This window comes from Hemitrygon akajei, chromosome 15 (genome assembly GCF_048418815.1).
Source record: "Hemitrygon akajei chromosome 15, sHemAka1.3, whole genome shotgun sequence".
Lineage (NCBI taxonomy): Eukaryota > Metazoa > Chordata > Chondrichthyes > Myliobatiformes > Dasyatidae > Hemitrygon > Hemitrygon akajei.
The window spans coordinates 1,642,370-1,659,652 of NC_133138.1; the positions used below are offsets into that span (position 1 = coordinate 1,642,370).

General features: G+C 43.6%; 1 protein-coding gene across 4 annotated transcripts in view; it reads right to left on the reverse strand.

The window, feature by feature from the left end:
• LOC140739096 (glutamate receptor 1-like) overlaps nucleotides 1-17,283 on the reverse strand; it is a 643,907-nt gene that overhangs the window by 502,821 nt on the left and 123,803 nt on the right. The window contains exon 12 of one of the 4 annotated variants that reach the window (XM_073067048.1): nucleotides 9,432-11,096. The exons of the other annotated variants lie outside the window; for them this stretch is intronic. Coding sequence (XP_072923149.1) covers nucleotides 10,361-11,096 — 736 coding nt within the window. The 3' untranslated portion in view covers nucleotides 9,432-10,360. Of the gene's footprint in view, nucleotides 1-9,431; nucleotides 11,097-17,283 lie in introns of those variants that run through there. 4 annotated transcript variants of the gene reach the window in all.

Consider the following 17,283-nt stretch of genomic DNA (forward strand, 5'->3'; position numbering starts at 1 on the left):
TTCTTTCACCTGAGTGTGGTGAATTAGTGGAATTTATTACTATAGGCATCCGTGGAGACCAGGTCACTGTGTGTACTTAAGGCCCAGTTTTATTGGTTCTTGATTGGATATGGCATCATAGGAGAAGGCCGGGTAGTGGGGCTAAGAAGAGGTAAAAAGAATCAGCTATGATTGAATGGCAGTGCAGACTCAATGAACCAATTGGCCTAATTCCACTTCTATGTCTCATGGTCTTATGTGCAGAACATTAAACATCAAGAAAGGTGCAATAGAGCTGGTAGAATTTAAAACAGAGCAGCATGCTGGATGAATATGAAACGTATAAGAGTTTGGGATGTCAACAAGCAAAGAAAATAGATCATAGTGTAATAAAGAGAAAACCTTCAACAGAATTTACTTCAAAGCTTATGAAAATCTGCCAAACAGAGTTCAACAGTAAAAATATAACAAAGGCAATACTTTTGCTGTACCTATATTAAAATATTCTTTTGGCATTATAACTTGGTCTTAATCTGATCTGGAAAATTTGCAAAGAAAAATAAGAACTGAAATGACAAATGTAAACACTTTGTACACTTGAATACGCTTAGATTAACACTACCTAGGTCAGAAGGGGGAAGAAGAAGCTCTTTGTGGCAGTACAAGAACAGGTGGTGCAAGACATAAGAAATAATCAGCAATACATAATAAAAGACCTACAAATTCAAGATGATAAATGCAGAAAATACCAAGAGAAAGCAGAAACAATCCAACACATTACAGGATCCTGCCACAGTTTAACTCAATCTGTGACAAACGTCATTCACCAAAATCTTGCTTGAAAAAACAAACCCAGAAAATGAACCATAGCTTACTATAAATACAAACCTGATCCAGTTTTAGTGTTTGATAAAGTATGTTACAACCAATCCATTATTACAGATAGGATAATCCATAATAACCATATGTATATAATAGTACAGGATAAACAAGAAAGAACAAGTTACTTATTAGATATACTCATTCCAAACATACATAATCTACAGAAATCAATAAGACCATAAGATATAGGAACAGAATTAGGCCATTTGGCCCATCGAGTCTGCTCTGTCATTCAATCATGGCTGATCTTTTATTCTATCTCCTCGTCCCTAGTTCCCAGCCTTCTCCGCGTAACCTTTGATGCTATGTTCAATCAAGAACCTATCAATCTTTGCCTTAAATATACCCAGCAACCTGGTCTCCACAGCTGCATGTGGCAGCAAACTCCACAAATTCACCCCCTTTAGCTAAAGAAATAAGTGAAAAACAACAGAAATATACTGAATTAAAAATGGAAATTGAAAGACTATGGAACATGAACAGGGTATACATTGTACCAATGGTAATTTCAACAACTAGTATCATCCCAAAATCACTACACAATAGCATTAAACAATTAGGCCTACACAGCAAAATTTATGTAAATCTCCAGAAACATCACTAGAATAGATCAAAATTTCCCAGCAATTGAGAAATGAGTGTGCTTGGCTATGCCCGTATCTTAGATTTTACCAGCTTGAGCTGAGAAAAAATAAATTAAAAAATAGTAACTTATTTATAGAGCACTTTTCATACAGATGATGTAGTTCAAAATGATTTACAATGAGATAAAAATACAAACATGAAAATAAAATAAAAATAAAAATAAACATGAAGACAAAAGACAGAAAGATGTTAGTTAAAAGCAAGGTTAAATAAATAGGTTTTGAGCTGGTGTTTAAAAGTGCCAACTGAGTCTGCACCCCTTATTGTTTCAGGTATTGAATTCCACAGTTCAGAAAAGCTGACCTGACAATCATCTTTTCAGGGAGATTGTTTAAATTTAGGAGGTTTGTGGATGAAGAGCTGAGAACTCGAGCAGGATTATAAAATGAAAGCAATTCTGTGGTGTACTCTGATCCCAGACCATTGAGAGCTTTTAATATCAAGTCAGAGAACTGTAAGCAGTCATAGTCATCCACTGTAACCCCAGTTGTGATGACTACTTGTACCACTGGACCCAGACTTCCAAGATCGAAAGAATGGATCTGACTCTTTAAACACAGTCCCTTTCAATTTTAACCACACAGGTTTCCTGTCATCATCAGAAATGATGAACAATCACCAAGAGAACTGTATGACTTGTACTAATGCAAATTTGCAGAACACAGCAAAAGTAGTGTCTATATTCCAAATGGAGAGAAAATTCAAAAATCCAAGGAGCAAAGGGACATGGTAGGATTCCAAAAAGATTAATTTGTATTCACTGCATTACAGCCAGTACTCTCTCAATGAGTTACAATCACTCCTCTCTCAATGAGTTAGAGTCACTCCGCTCTCACAGAGTTACACTCACTTCACTCTCCCTGTGTTAGACACTCCTCTTTCACTGAGTTACAGTCACTCCTCTCTCAATGAGTTAGTCACTCCTCTCTCAATGAGTTAGAGTCACTCCGCTCTCACAGAGTTACACTCACTCCACTCTCCCTGTGTTACAGTCACTCCTCCCTCACTGAGTTACAATCATTCCTCTCTCAGTGAGTTACAGTCACTCCGCTCTCACAGAGTTACACTCACTTCACTCTCCCTGTATTAGACACTCCTCTTTCACTGAGGTAGTCACTCCTATCTCACTGAGTTACAGTCACTCCTCTCTCACAGAGTTACACTCACTCCACTCTCCCTGTGTTAGACACTCCTGTCTCACAGAGTTACAATAGACAATAGACAACAGACAATAGGTGCAGAAGTAGACCATTCGGCCCTTCGAGCCTGCACCGCCATTCTGAGATCATGGCTGATCATCTACTATCAATACCCGGTTCCTGCCTTGTCCCCATATCCCTTGATTCCCCTATCCATAAGATACCTATCTAGCTCCTTCTTGAAAGCATCCAGAGAATTGGCCTCCACTGCCTTCTGAGGCAGTGCATTCCAGACCCCCACAACTCTCTGGGAGAAGAAGTTTTTCCTTAACTCTGTCCTAAATGACCTACCCCTTATTCTTAAATCATGCCCTCTGGTACTGGAGTCTCCCAGCATCTGGAACATATTTCCTGCCTCTATCTTGTTCAATCCCTTAATAATCTTATATGTTGCAATCAGATCCCCTCTCAATCTCCTTAATTCCAGCGTGTACAAGCCCAGTCTCTCTAACCTCTCTGCGTAAGACAGTCCGGACATCCCAGGAATTAACCTTGTGAAACTACACTGCACTTCCTCTACAGCCAGGATGTCCTTCCTTAACCCTGGAGACCAAAACTGTACACAATACTCCAGGTGTGGTCTCACCAGGGCTCTGTACAAATGCAAAAGGATTTCCTTGCTCTTGTACTCAATTCCCTTTGTAATAAAGGCCAACATTCCATTAGCCTTCTTCACTGCCTGCTGCACTTGCTCATTCACCTTCAGTGACTGATGAACAAGGACTCCTAGATCTCTTTGTATTTCTATGAACAAGGACTCCTAGATCTCTTTGTATTTCTCCCTTACCTAACTCTACACCGTTCAGATAATAATCTGCCTTCCTGTTCTTACTCCCAAAGTGGATAACCTCACACTTATTCACATTAAACGTCATCTGCCAAGTATCTGCCCACTCACCCAGCCTACCTAAGTCACCCTGAATTCTCCTAACATCCTCATCACATGTCACACTGCCACCCAGCTTAGTATCATCAGCGAACTTGCTGATGTTATTCTCAATGCCTTCATCTAAATTGTTGATGTAAATGGTAAACAGCTGTGGTCCCAATACTGAGCCCTGTGGCACCCCACTAGTCACCACCTGCCATTCCGAGAAACACCAGTTCACCGCTACCCTTTGCTTTCTATCTGCCAACCAGTTTTCTATCCATGTCAATATCTTCCCTCCAATGCCATGAGCTCTGATTTTACCCATCAATCTCCTATGTGGGACCTTATCAAATGCCTTCTGAAAATCGAGGTACACTACATCCACTGGATCTCCCTTGTCTAACTTCCTGGTTACATCCTCGAAAAACTCCAATAGATTAGTCAAGCATGATTTTCCCTTGGTAAATCCATGCTGGCTCGGCCCAATCCTATCACTGCTATCTAGATATGCCACTATTTCATCTTTAATAATGGACTCTAGCATCTTCCCCACTACTGATGTTAGGCTGACAGGATGATAGTTCTCTGTTTTCTCCCTCCCTCCTTTCTTAAAAAGTGGGATAACATTAGCCATTCTCCAATCCTCAGGAACTGATCCTGAATCTAAGGAACATTGGAAAATGATTACCAATGCATCCGCAATTTCCAGAGCCACCTCCTTTAGTACCCTATGATGCAGACCATCTGGATCTGGGGATTTGTCAGCCTTCAGTCCCATCAGTCTACTCATCACCGTTTCCTTCCTAATGTCAATCCATTTCATTTCCTCTGTTACCCTATGTCCTTGGCCCATCCATACATCTGGGAGATTGCTTGTGTCTTCCCTAGTGAAGACAGATTGTGAAGACAGTTACACTCACTCCACTCTCCCTGTGTTACAGTCACTCCTATCTCACCGAGTTACAGCCACTCCTCTCTCAGCAAGTGACAGTCACTCCTCTCTCACCAAGTGGCAGTCATCCCTCTCTCACCGAGTGACAGTCACTCCTACCTCACTGGATTCACAGTTACAGTCACTCCTATCTCACTGTGTTACTGTCATTCTTATGTCACCTTTAGCTCACTGCATTCACTGTTACCTTCCTGCTATCTCACTGGATCTTCTTCATTGTTTCGTTCATTTGTCTTAGACTTACCTTCTGCTCCTTGGCTTTGAAGACATTCCTCAGCGAGTCAGCACTGGACATCAGTACAATCCACTGGACTGTGCTAGAATACACAGGACTCCTCTAAAATATACCTGAGCGCACTTCCATTTGCTTTGTGCTCTAGACAACACTAGACTTCACTGGACCACTTTTGACAAGAGTCGGATGACAGGACTATTCGGGACTTCATTAGGCCACACTGGACTATAGTGGAAATTAGTGGTCTTCACTAAATCATGGTGGGATTTATTGGCTGACACTGGTCTACACTGCAATTCACTGGGATTTACCCACAAGCACTAGACCCCACTGGTTCATTTTGTCCAGCTGTGTGGCCTCTGATCAGTGCTAACAGAGCTGGCATCAAGCTTCCTACCCTCTGTCCATCACTTAGGCCAATTGACCGCCCCACCCATCCAGAAGAAATATTGGGAAGGTTGGAAATTCTCATTGGGTTATGCAATGTCTGGGAACACCCTGTGTTACATCTCGGGCCGGTGTCCTATCTGACCACCTCCATCCTCCACCTCAAGTTCTGTCTCCACCCCTCCCATCCCTCTCGCTGACCCCAACCTCTCCCTCCCGATTGCCGACCCCAACCTCTCTTCCTCCCAATTGCTGATACTTCCCCTCCCTCCTCTCTTCCCACCTCCCCCATTACCTAAGGAGCCTTTTGGCTGCAGACTGTGCTGGGGTTCCTGAACTTGTGTAAGCTGCCATATACATTCCTGTTGTGATTGAACATCGTACATGCATGTTGAGCCTCGTGAAATGAAGAAGCTGGAAAGACTCATCAGGCCAGACAGCATCTAGAACAGCGCAACACAGTACAGGCCCTTCAGCCCATGATGAAGAGAAGGAGAAAAATAATTGACCTTCCACCAGAAGTAGAAAAGGTTAAAAGTGCTGCAAGGTTTTAAGAGAAGGCCGAGGGTTGCAATGAGAGGGAAGTAGGACCTGAATAACAATGGAGTCATGTGCAGGACCTCTACCCCTCTCCTGCCTAGGTCTTTGGTACCAACATGTACCATGACCTCCGTCTGCTCATCCCCCTCAAGAATATTCTGCAACCGGTCAGAGACATTCTGGACCCTGGCACCTGGGAGGCAACACACTATCCTGGTAAACACAAAGTACACTGCAGATGCTGCGATCAAATAAACACATACAAACAAGTTGGATGAACTCAGCAGGTCGGGCTGGTGGGGTGATAGGTGAGGACAAGGGGAACACCGTCCCTGTTGTGGTATCCTATCCTGACACTATCCCAGTGTCTCTTTTGCTGCTGCAGAATCTCCTACCTCTCTCTCTAACTATCAATTCCACTAGGATTATTGCTCCACCTGACTTCACCCTTCCCTTCTGAGGCTCAAAGCTGACCACAGTGCATTTGGTTTGGCTGCTGTCATCTCCCCTCAGCAGAATCAAAAGAGGTAAATCTGTTGCTGACTCCTTTTTACCTTTACCTCTATCAGCTTTCACCCATCTACTCCCCGAATTCTGCACTCTGGGTGTAAACACCTCTCAAAACTTGCATCTATCAATTTCTCTGCTTCCTGGATGATCCTAAGATCATCCAAATCCAGCTCCAGCTCCTTAATACAGTGTTCCATGAGCTGGAGTTGGCTGCCCATCCCGCAGGTATAGTCATCAGGGAGACCATCAGGTTCCATGAATTCCCACATCCGTTCCACTGCCACATCTGCCATCCTTCCTGCATTGCACAATGGGCAACCAAGACCAAATCCTCTAACCTGTTTATTCAGCCTCAGTTTCCTCTCGTTGAAGCTTCTTGAGTCAAAGCTTGGCACTCCCACTCTCACCGCTGGCCTATTCCCGACAATGTCAAGTCAAGTCGCTTTTATTGTCATTTTAACCATAACTGCTGGTACAGTACACAGTAAAAACGAACACAACGTTCCTCCGGGACCATGGTGCTACATGAAACAACACAAAACTACATTAGACTTCAGAAAGAAATGAGCAAAAATTGCAAAGGGAGTGGAGTGGTGTCTGTGTGTGTGCGCGCATGTCTATGTGTGTGCGTGTGTGCCTGTGAGTGTGTGTGTGTCTGTGAGTGTGCATGTTTGTGTGTGTGTGTGCGTGTCTGTGTGTGTGTGCGTGTGTGTATATGTCTGTGAGTGTATGTTTGTGTGTCAGAGTTGGTGTCAGACTCGACTCTGGGAATTGAGGAGTCTAACGGCCACACCGCTTATCCCTTCTGTACTTTTATTTACTTCGCAGTGCTCTATACTGCCACTGATTGGGCCTCCGGAATATATTCTCAATATATATTTATTTATTCTTGTTTTTGTATTTGCAGTTGCTGTCTTTGGAATTTGGATGTTTGTCTTGGGTGTGGTTTTTCATTGATTCTATTGTGTTTCTTTGTATTTATGTATTTTTTATTGTGTTTCTTGGCAATTCCATTGTATCCTGGATAACCGACTCCCTGACTGGCGACCACAGTTTATGCAGCTTCAGAGCTGTGTATCAGACATGGCTATAAGCAGCATCGGAGCTCCACAGGGGACTGTACCGGCTCCCTTCCTGTTTACCCTGTATCCCTCGGAGTTTAGATACAACACTGAGTCATGTCATCTGCAGAAATTCTCTGATGACTCAGCATTAAAAGGAGGATGGGAGGATGAATACAGGGCCCTGGTGTAGGACTCTGTTAAATGGTGCAAGCTGAATCATCTGCAGCTCAACATCAGTAAGACAAAGGAGATGGTGATGGACTTTAGGAAGACCAAGCCTGCACTGTTACTATTGATGGTGAGGATGTGGATGTGATGAGGACCTACAAGTACACTGGGGGTGCACCTGGATGACAGACTTGAGTGGAGCACCAAGACATGCTGTGTATAAGAAGGGCCAGAGCCATTTCTACTTCCTGAGGAGACTTAGGTCCTTTGGAGTATATAGACCCCACCTTCACATGTTCTACCAGTCTGTTGTCACCAGAACCATCTTCCATGCGGTGGTGTGCTGGGACAATGGCATCAACATGGGTGATGCCCACTGGCTCAATAAACTGATTAGAAAGGATGTTATAGGAGTCAAACTGGACACACTGGAGGCTATGGTAGAACAAAGGACCCTATGGAAATTCTGGACAATGTTCCTCACTCTCTGCATGCCACCTTGGCTGAACAGAGGAGCACTTTTTAGTAATAGACTAAGACAACTGTGCTGCTCCAAAGAGCGATATATGAGGTCATTCTTACCCTCGGCCATTAGGCTCCATAATGAGTCAATCTATAGCTGGGGGAGTGATGACCTGTCCTGTTAGACTGTTTGAGGTAACTTATTTTTTATTCTATCTTCTCTTCTAATATTTGTAGATTTGTATATCTGTGCACTTGTAATGCTACTGACTCACCTTAATTTCCTTTGGGATCAATGATCTATCCATCTATCTACTTTACTGTGAATGGCACAGAAAATGAAACTCAGGGTTATATTGGTGACAGGTACTTTGAATATAAGTTTACTTTGAACTTTGAGTACATCAAGTCATAGAAAGGAAACAGAATTCAGAGTACATTGAACTGAAATGCAATCCAGGCAGACAGAGGAATGGGTCAGGTACAGAAACAAGCCATGGGTCAGGGGAGATGTAGGTAGGACCAACTGAATATTAATTGTGTGGAACAGGAGAGCCGCATCAAGCTGTGGTCGGAGGATTTAGTGGAGGTGTTCTGTTTGATGGTCACCCAGTGTGTGTTTGGTTTTTCGGTGTGGCAGAGCCTCCCCATGCCTCCACTGGAGGGTGTACAAATACATGGCAGCTGGAGGGACCATTCAGGGCCAAGAGCTGGGAGTGTCAGCAAGGGAGGAGTGACGGAAGAGAAGTGGAGATTACTGAGGAGCTGGAGGAGATGTTGACCTCGTTCTATATGGAGGAGGAGGCAGAGAGCAGAGTGATGTAACAGGGTGAAGGGAAGGGAAGATCAGTGCTGTATGACTCCGTGTGCATGTTAATCCTTTCAGTCTTTCATGTTTCAATTCAAGTTGTATTTATTGTCATTCAAATATAGACAAGTATACCACCAAATGAAACCATGTTTCTTGAGATCAAGCTGAACAATGCCATACATGTAACTCACACACATTACACAAAAGTAATATTACTTCAAATAAATTAACAAATAATAAGGTGCATTTCTGACAGAAGTTAAAAAGAAAACAGTATAATGCCACTGGACCATGCATGATGAGATCCTGACACATACGTAAATTTACTTTAAATTTCAATGTTCTTCTTTAAACAGTAAATTACATTACAGAATCCAAAACACTGATTGCAAGGTGTTACTTACTTTTCACAGTAAACATTACACAGTGAGGTGATCACTGAATGTAATCCTCACTGTGTGAGGTGTGATGATGGTTTGTACACACTGTGAGATTAGAAACTGCAAAGCACAATGGTCATTAGCATTTGCCTTTGGGCGTTAGAGTGTGAATCATTAGCTTCATATTTCCCACAGCAAAGATAACCCAGAGTGAGTGGTTCTGATACAGCATGTGGACCTGAAACAATTATCCATTTAAAACACAGACATCAATAGGTTTGAAACACCCCAGTGTATATTCAACAATGTGTTGTTGGGTGGGGGGGGGGGGGGTGTGGCAGTGTGCATTTTAAAACTCTACTCAGTTTCAGTAGGATTTAGAATCCTGCCTGTTCCATGAATGAATGAACACAATACTGTATGAATCACCCCAGTATATTTATGACGTGTCTAACAGGCCACTATACAGTATAAAGCAGTGAATGAGAGCTGAATATACTGTATTCCTCTGCAGTTTAAGCAAGGCACAAAGAGATTATTTTTTGCTATTAACTGATCAAAGGGTGATTGTTACAAACAGGAGAAAAATCTGCAGATGCTGCAGATCCAAAGTGACACAAAATGCTGGAGGAACTCAGCAAGTCAGGCAGCATCTATGGAAAAGAATAAACAGTAATTGTTTCAGGTCAAGACCCTTCATCGGGGCTGGAGAGGAAGGACAGAAGTCAACAAGAGGGTGGGGGAGTGGAGGAAGAAGTACAAGGTGGCAGCTAATTGGTGAAACTGGGAAAGGGAGTGGGGTTGAAGTAAAGAGCTGAGAAGCTGATAGGTGAAAGAGATAAAGGGCAGGAGAAGGAGGACCGATAGGAGAGGACAGAGCCCCAAAAGAGGTGTTGGGCTGGTAAGGAGATATGGTGTGAGAAGAAAACAAGAATGAGGAATAGTGATGGAGGGGGGATAGGAGGGAAATTACTGGAAGCTCAAAAGATTGATGGTCATGCCATCAGACAGAGGCTACCCAGACTGAATATAAGATGTTGCTTATATACAGAGAGTAAAGGAGGGGGCTTAGGACACAACCTGTGTTGAGGGTCAGCGAGGCAGAGGTGAGGGAGCCCACTCTTACCACCTGCCAGCGATCTGACAGGAAGTCCAGGATCCAGCTACACAAGGCAGGGTGAAGGCCGAGGTCTCTGAGCTTCTTGTCGAGCCTGGAGGGGATTATGGTGTTGAATGCTGATCTGTCGTCCAAGAACAGCTTCTCACATAAGCGTCCTACTTCTCCAGATGTGTAAGGATGGTGTGTAGAGCTGTGCCTATTTCATCATCTTTTGATTGGTTGTGTCGGTAGGTGAACTGTAGGACATCCAGTGTGGGTGGTAACAAGCTGCAGATGTAATCCTTGACCAGCCTCTCAAAGCATTTGCTTATTATTGAGGTGAGTGTGACAGGACGCCAGTCGTTCAGGCATGTTACCTTGGTCTTTTTAGGTACAGGGACAATGGTGGATGTTTTGAAGCAGGAGGGCACTCTGTACTGGGAGGGGCAGAGATTAAAAATGTCTGTAAACACATCTCCCAGTTGTGCCGCACACATCCTGAGTATCCACCCAGGAATGCCGTCCGGTCCCACAGCCTTGCAACTGTCCATTGGTTGGAAACACCTGCGTACTTCAGCCTCAGAAATGACCAAGGTGCAGGTCACTTTAGCGGCTCTCCTCAAGGGCTCAGTGTTGGCAACATCAAATCGAGCATAAAAAAGATTTAGCTCATCTGGGAGAGAGGCTGCGATGTTGGCAGCACCACTGCACTTAGCTTTGAAGTCTGCGATGGTGTGCAGACCTTGCCATGAGCTGCGTGTAGAGTCAGTGATGCTTGATTGAAGTCTCTGGCGATGATGGAAGCAGTCTCCAGTGTGCTGATGGTCTTGTACAGCTCCTTGAGAGCCATGCAGCGGAATATACACAGCTGTGATAATAACAGCCGTGAACTCTTGAGGCAGCCAGAAGGGTCTACACAGAAGCACAAGATACTCCAGATCCAGGGAACAAAAGGATTTGAGGGCATGCACATTCTTGAGGTTGCACTAACAATTATTGACCATGAAGCATACCCGACCTTTACTCTTCCCAGAGAGGTTTTTAGACCTGTCTGCCTGGAACAGGGAGAACCCAGCGGGCTCGATGACATCTCCACCATCAGCCAGGTCTCCACGAAGCACAATACATTACATTCCTTTGTATCCCACTGGTAGGAGATTTTGGCTCTCAGTTTGCACAGCTTGTTGTTCAGGGACTGAACAGGGTGAGTATCAGTGCATTAGGGATGTAGAATCAAAAAGGGTAGTAAATGAAGTTCTCAAAGTGTTATATCTCAATGCACGGAGTATGAGAATTAAGGTGGGTGATTTTGTGGCACTATTACAAATTGTTGTGTATGATGTTGTGGCCATCACTGAATTGTGGCTGAAGGATGTTTGAAGTTGGGAGCTGAATGCCCAAGGCTACACATTGTATCGGAGGGATAGGAAGGCAGACAGAGGGGGAGGTGTGGCTCTGCAGATAAAGAATGGCATCATATCAGTAGAAAGATGTGACATAGGATCGGAAAATGTTGAATCCTTGTGGGTTGAGTTAAGAAACTACAAGGGTAAAAGGACGTTGAGAGCAGTTATATACAGGCCTCCCAACAGGGGCTGGGAGGTGGACCACGGGTTTTAACAGGAAATAGAAAGGGCGAGTGAAAGAGCAATGTTATGATAGTCATGGGAGATTTTAACATGCAGATCAATTGGGAAAATCAGGTTGGTAATGGATCTCAAGAGAGGGAGTTTGTTGAATGCCTGTAAGATCACCTTTTAGAGCAGATTGTCATTGAGCCTACTAGGGGTCAGCTGTACTGGATTGGGTGTTAGGGAGCTTAAGCTAAGGGTAAAAGAACCCTTAGGAGACAGTGATCACATATTGATTGAGTTCAACTTGAAGTTTGATAGGGAGAAAGAAAAGTCTGATGTAGCAATATTTCAGTGGAGTAAAAGAAATTACAGTGGTATGAGAGAGGAGTTGGCCAAAGAAAATTGGAAGGAATGCTGACAGGGATGACAGCAGAGCAGTAATGAAAAGAATTTCTGGGAAAAATGAGGAAGGTGCAGGATACATGTATTCCAGAAATGGAGTAATACTCAAATAGCAAAATAGTACAATCATGGCTAACAAGGAAAATCAAAGCTAATGTAAAACCAAAAGAGAGGGCATACAACAAAGCAAAAATTAGTGGGAAGACAGAGGATTGGGAACCTTTTAAAACCCTACGGAGAGGGAAGTAAAAGAATCATTAGAAGGGAAAAGATGAAATATGAAAGCAAGCTAGCAAACAATATCAAAATGGATAGTAAAAGTTTTTTTAAAAAGTATATACAAAATAAAAGAGCGATGAAAATGGATATAGGACCGGTCGAAAATGAGGCCGGAGAATTAATAACGGAAGCCAAGGAGACGACAGATGGATGAAATGAGTATTTTGCGTCATCATTCACTGTGGAAGACACTAGCAGTGTGCCTGATGTTCAAAGGTGTGAGTGAAGAGAAGTGAGTGCAGTTACTATTACAAGGGAGAAGATGCTCAAAAAGCTGAAAGGCCTAAGGGTACATAAGACACTTGGACTAGAAGAACTTCTCTCTAGGATTCTGAAAGAGGTAGTGGTAGAGATTGCGGAGGCATTAGTAATGATCTTTCAAAAATCTTTGGACTCTGGTAAGGTGCCAGAGGAATAGAAAATTTCAAATGTCACTCCATTCTTTAACAAAGGAGGAAGGCAGCAAAAAGGATATTATAGACCAGTTAGCCTGACCTCAGTGGATGACATTATGGAGTACTTGGAGACACAAGACAAGATGGAACAAAATCAGCATGGTTTCCTTCAGGGAAAATCCTACCTGACGAACCTGTTGGAATTTTTTGAGGAGATTACAAGTAGGATAGATAAAGGGGATGTAATTGATGTTGTATATTTGGATTTTCAGAAGGCCTTTGACAAAGTGCCACACATGAGGCTGCTTACCAAGTTAGGAGCCCATGGTATTAAAGGAAAGTTACTAACATGGTTAGAGCATTGGCTGATTGGTAGGAGGCAGAGAGTGGGAATAAAAGGATCCTTTTCTGTTTGGCTGCTGGTGACTAGTGGTGTTCCGCAGGGGTCAGTGTTGGTACCGCTTCTTTTTATGTTGTATATCAATGATTATATGATGGAATAGATGACTTTGTTGCCAGCTTTGCAGATAATAGGAAGATTGGTGGAGGGGCAGGTAGTGTTGAGGAAACAGGCTGCCAAAGGACTTAGACAGATTAGGAGAATGGGCAAGAAAGTGGCAAATGAAATAAAATGTTGGAAAATGTATGGTCATGCACTTTGGTAGTAGAAATAAATGTGCAGGCTATTTTCTAAACAGGGAGAAAATCCAAAAATCTAAGATACAAAGGGACTTGGGAGTCCTTGTGTAGAACACCCTAAAGGTTAACTTGCAGGTAGATTTGGTGGTGAGGAAGGCAAATGCAATCTTAGCATTCATTTCAAGAAATCTGAAATACAAGAGCAGGGATGTGATGATGAGGCTTTATAAGGCACTGGTGAAGCCTTCTCATCCAAGAAAAGATGTGCTGGTATTGGGGAGGGGTCACATCTCTGTTCTTGTATACAAGGATGATTCTGGGAACGAAAGGATTATCATACGAGGAACGTTTGATGGCTCTGGGTCTGTACTCACTAGAAGTTAGAAGGGTGAGAGGGGATTTCATTGAAACCTTTCAAATGCTGAAAGACCTAGACAGGGTATATCTGGAAAGGATGTTTCCCATGGTGGGGGAGTCTAGGACAAAAGGGCACAGCCTCAGGATAGAGGGGTGTCCATTTCAAATTGAGATGGGGAAAAAATATTTTAGCCAGAGGTTGGTGAATTTGTCAAATTTATCATCACAGGCAGGTCATTGGGTGTATTTAAGACAGAGCAGGGTAAGTTCTTGATTGGACACAGCATCAAAAGCTAAAGGGAGAAGGCTGGGGAGAGAAGCTGCTGAGGGGAAAAAGGATCAGCCATGACTGAATGGCAGAGCAGACTTGATGGGCCAAATCACCAAATTCTGCTCCTATCTCTTATGGTCTTATATGGAGCACTAAATAACTGAGCTGTGAACTTTCTGTCTATCGAACAGTAAATAAGAGCTTTGTATACATTCTTTACATCGATTAGTAAAGAACAGAGTTGTATATCAAACAGTATATTCGACAGTTGTACATGCCTCTGTATATCAAACAGTAAATTACCTAGTTGTAAACTCCCCGCATATTAGAAAGATAGAGAACCTACAGCACAATACAGGCCCTTCAGCCCACAAAGTTGTGCTTAACATGTCTCTACCTTAGAAATTACCAGGCTTACCTATAGCTCTCTATTTTACTAAGCTCCATGTACCTATCTAAAAGCCTCTTAAAAACCCTATCTTATCCACCTCCACCACCATTGCCGGCAGCCCATTCCAAGCGCTCACCACTCTCTGAGTAAAAAACATACTGCTGACATCTCCTTTGTACCTACTCCCCAGCACTTTAAACCTGTGTCCTCTTGTGGCAACCATTTCAGCCCTGGGAAAAATCCACATGATCAATGCCTCTCATCATCTTATACACCTCTATCAGGTCACCTCTCATCCTTCGTCGCTCCAAGGAGAAAAGGCCAAGGTCACTCAACCTATTCTCATAAGGCATGCTCCCCAATTCAGGCAACATCCTTGTAAGTCGCCTCTGCAGCCTTTCTATGGCTTCCACATCCTTCCTGTAGATAGGTGATCAGAACTGAGCACAGTACTCCTAGTGGGGTCTGATCAGGGTTCTATATAGATGCAACATTACCTCTTGGCTCCTAAATTCAATTCCCCGATTGATGAAGGCCAATACACCATACGCCTTCTTAACCACAGTCAACCTGCACAGCTGCTTTGAGCGTCCTATGGACTCGGACCCCAAGATCCCGCTGATCCTCCACACTGCCAAGGTTTTACCATTATTACTATTCTGTCATCATATTTGACCTACCAAAATGAACCACTTCACACTTACCTGGGTTGAACTCCATCTGGCCAGTTTTGCATCCTATCAATGTCCCGCTGTAACCTCTGACAGCCCTCCACACTATCCACGACACCCCCAACCTTTGTGTCATCAGCAAATTTACTAACCCATCCCTCCACTTCCTCATCCAGGTTATTTATAAAAATCACGAAGAGTAAAGGTCCCAGAACAGATCCTTGAGGCACACCACTGGTGACTGACCTCCATGCAGAATATGACCCATCTACAACCACTCTTTGCCTTCTGTGGGCAAGCCAGTTCTGGATCCACAAAGCAATGTCCCCTTGGATCCCATGCATCTTTACTTTTTCAATAAGCCTTGCATGGGGTACCTTATCAAATGCCTTGCTGAAATCCATATACACTACATCTACTGCTCTTCCTTCATCAATGTGTTTAGTCACATCCTCAGAAAGTTCAATCAAGCTCGTAAAGCATGACCTGCCCTTGACAGGGCCATGCTGACTACTCCTAATCATATTATACCTCTCCAAATGTTCATAAATCCTGCCTCTCAGGATCTTCTCCATCAACTTACCAACCAGTGAGGTAAGACTCACTGGTCTATAATTTCCTGGGCTATCTCTACTCCCTTTCTTGAATAAAGGATCAACATCCGTAATCTGCCAATCCTCTGGAACCTCTCCCAACCCCATTGATCACGCAAAGATCATCACCAGAGGCTCAGCAATCTCCTCCCTTGCCTCCCACAGTAGCCTGGGGTACATTTCGTCCTGTCCTGGTGACTTATCCAACTTGATGCTTTCCGAAAGCTCCAGCACATCCTCTTTCTTAATATCTACATGCTCAAGCTTTTCAGTCTGCTGCAAGTCATCACTACAATCACCAAGATCCTTTTCCATAGTGAATACTGAAGTAAAGTATTCATTAAGTACCTGTGCTATTTCCTCCAGTTCCATACGCACTTTTCCACTGTCACACTTGATTGGTCCTATTCTTTCATGTCCTATCCTCTTGCTCTTCACATACTTGTCGAATGCCTTGGGATTTTCCTTAATTTTGCCGGCAGGGCCTTCTCATGGCCCCTTCTGGCTCTCCTAATTTCCTTCTTAAGGTCCTTCCTATTAGCCTTATAATCTTCTAGATCTCTAACATTACCTAGCTCTCTTTTGTAAGCTTTTCTTTTCTTCTTGACTAGATTTATTACACCCTTTGTGCACCACGGTTCCTGTACCCTACCATAACTTACCTGTCTCATTGGAACAGACAGACAGACATACTTCATTGATCCCGAGGGGAAATTGGGTTTCATTACAGCCGCACCAACCAAGAATAATGCAGAAATATAGCAATATAAAACCATAAATAATTAAATAATAATAAGTTAATCATGCCAAGTGGAAATAAGTCCAGGACCAGCCTATTGGCTCAGGGTGTCTGACACTCCGAGGGAGGAGTTGTAAAGTTTGATGGCCACAGGCAGGAATGACTTCCTATGACGCTCAATGTTATATCTCGGTGGAATGAGTCTTTGGCTGAATGTACTCCTGTGCCTAACCAGTACATTATGGAGTGGATGGGAGTCATTGTCCAAGATGGCATGCAACTTGGACAGCATCCTCTTTTCAGACACCACCGTCAGAGAGTCCAGTTCCACCCCCACAACATCACTGGCCTTACGAATGAGTTTGTTAATTCTGTTGGTGTCTGCTACCCTCAGCCTGCTGCCCCAGCACACAACAGCAAACATGATAACACTGGCCACCACAGCCTCATAGAACATCCTCAGCATTGTCCGGCAGATGTTAAAGGACCTCAGTCTCCTCAGGAAATAGAGACATCTCTGACCCTTCTTGTAGACAGCCTCAGTGTTCTTTGACCAGTCCAGTTTATTGTCAATTCGTATCCCCAGGTATTTGTAATCCTCCACCATGTCCACACTGATCCCTTGGATGGAAACAGGGGTCACCGGTGCCTTAGCCCTCCTCAGGTCCACCACCAGCTCCTTAGTCTTTTTCACATTAAGCTGCAGATGATTCTGCTCGCACCATGTGACAAAATTTCCCACCGTTGCCCTGTACTCAGCCTCATCTCCCTTGCTGATGCATCGAACT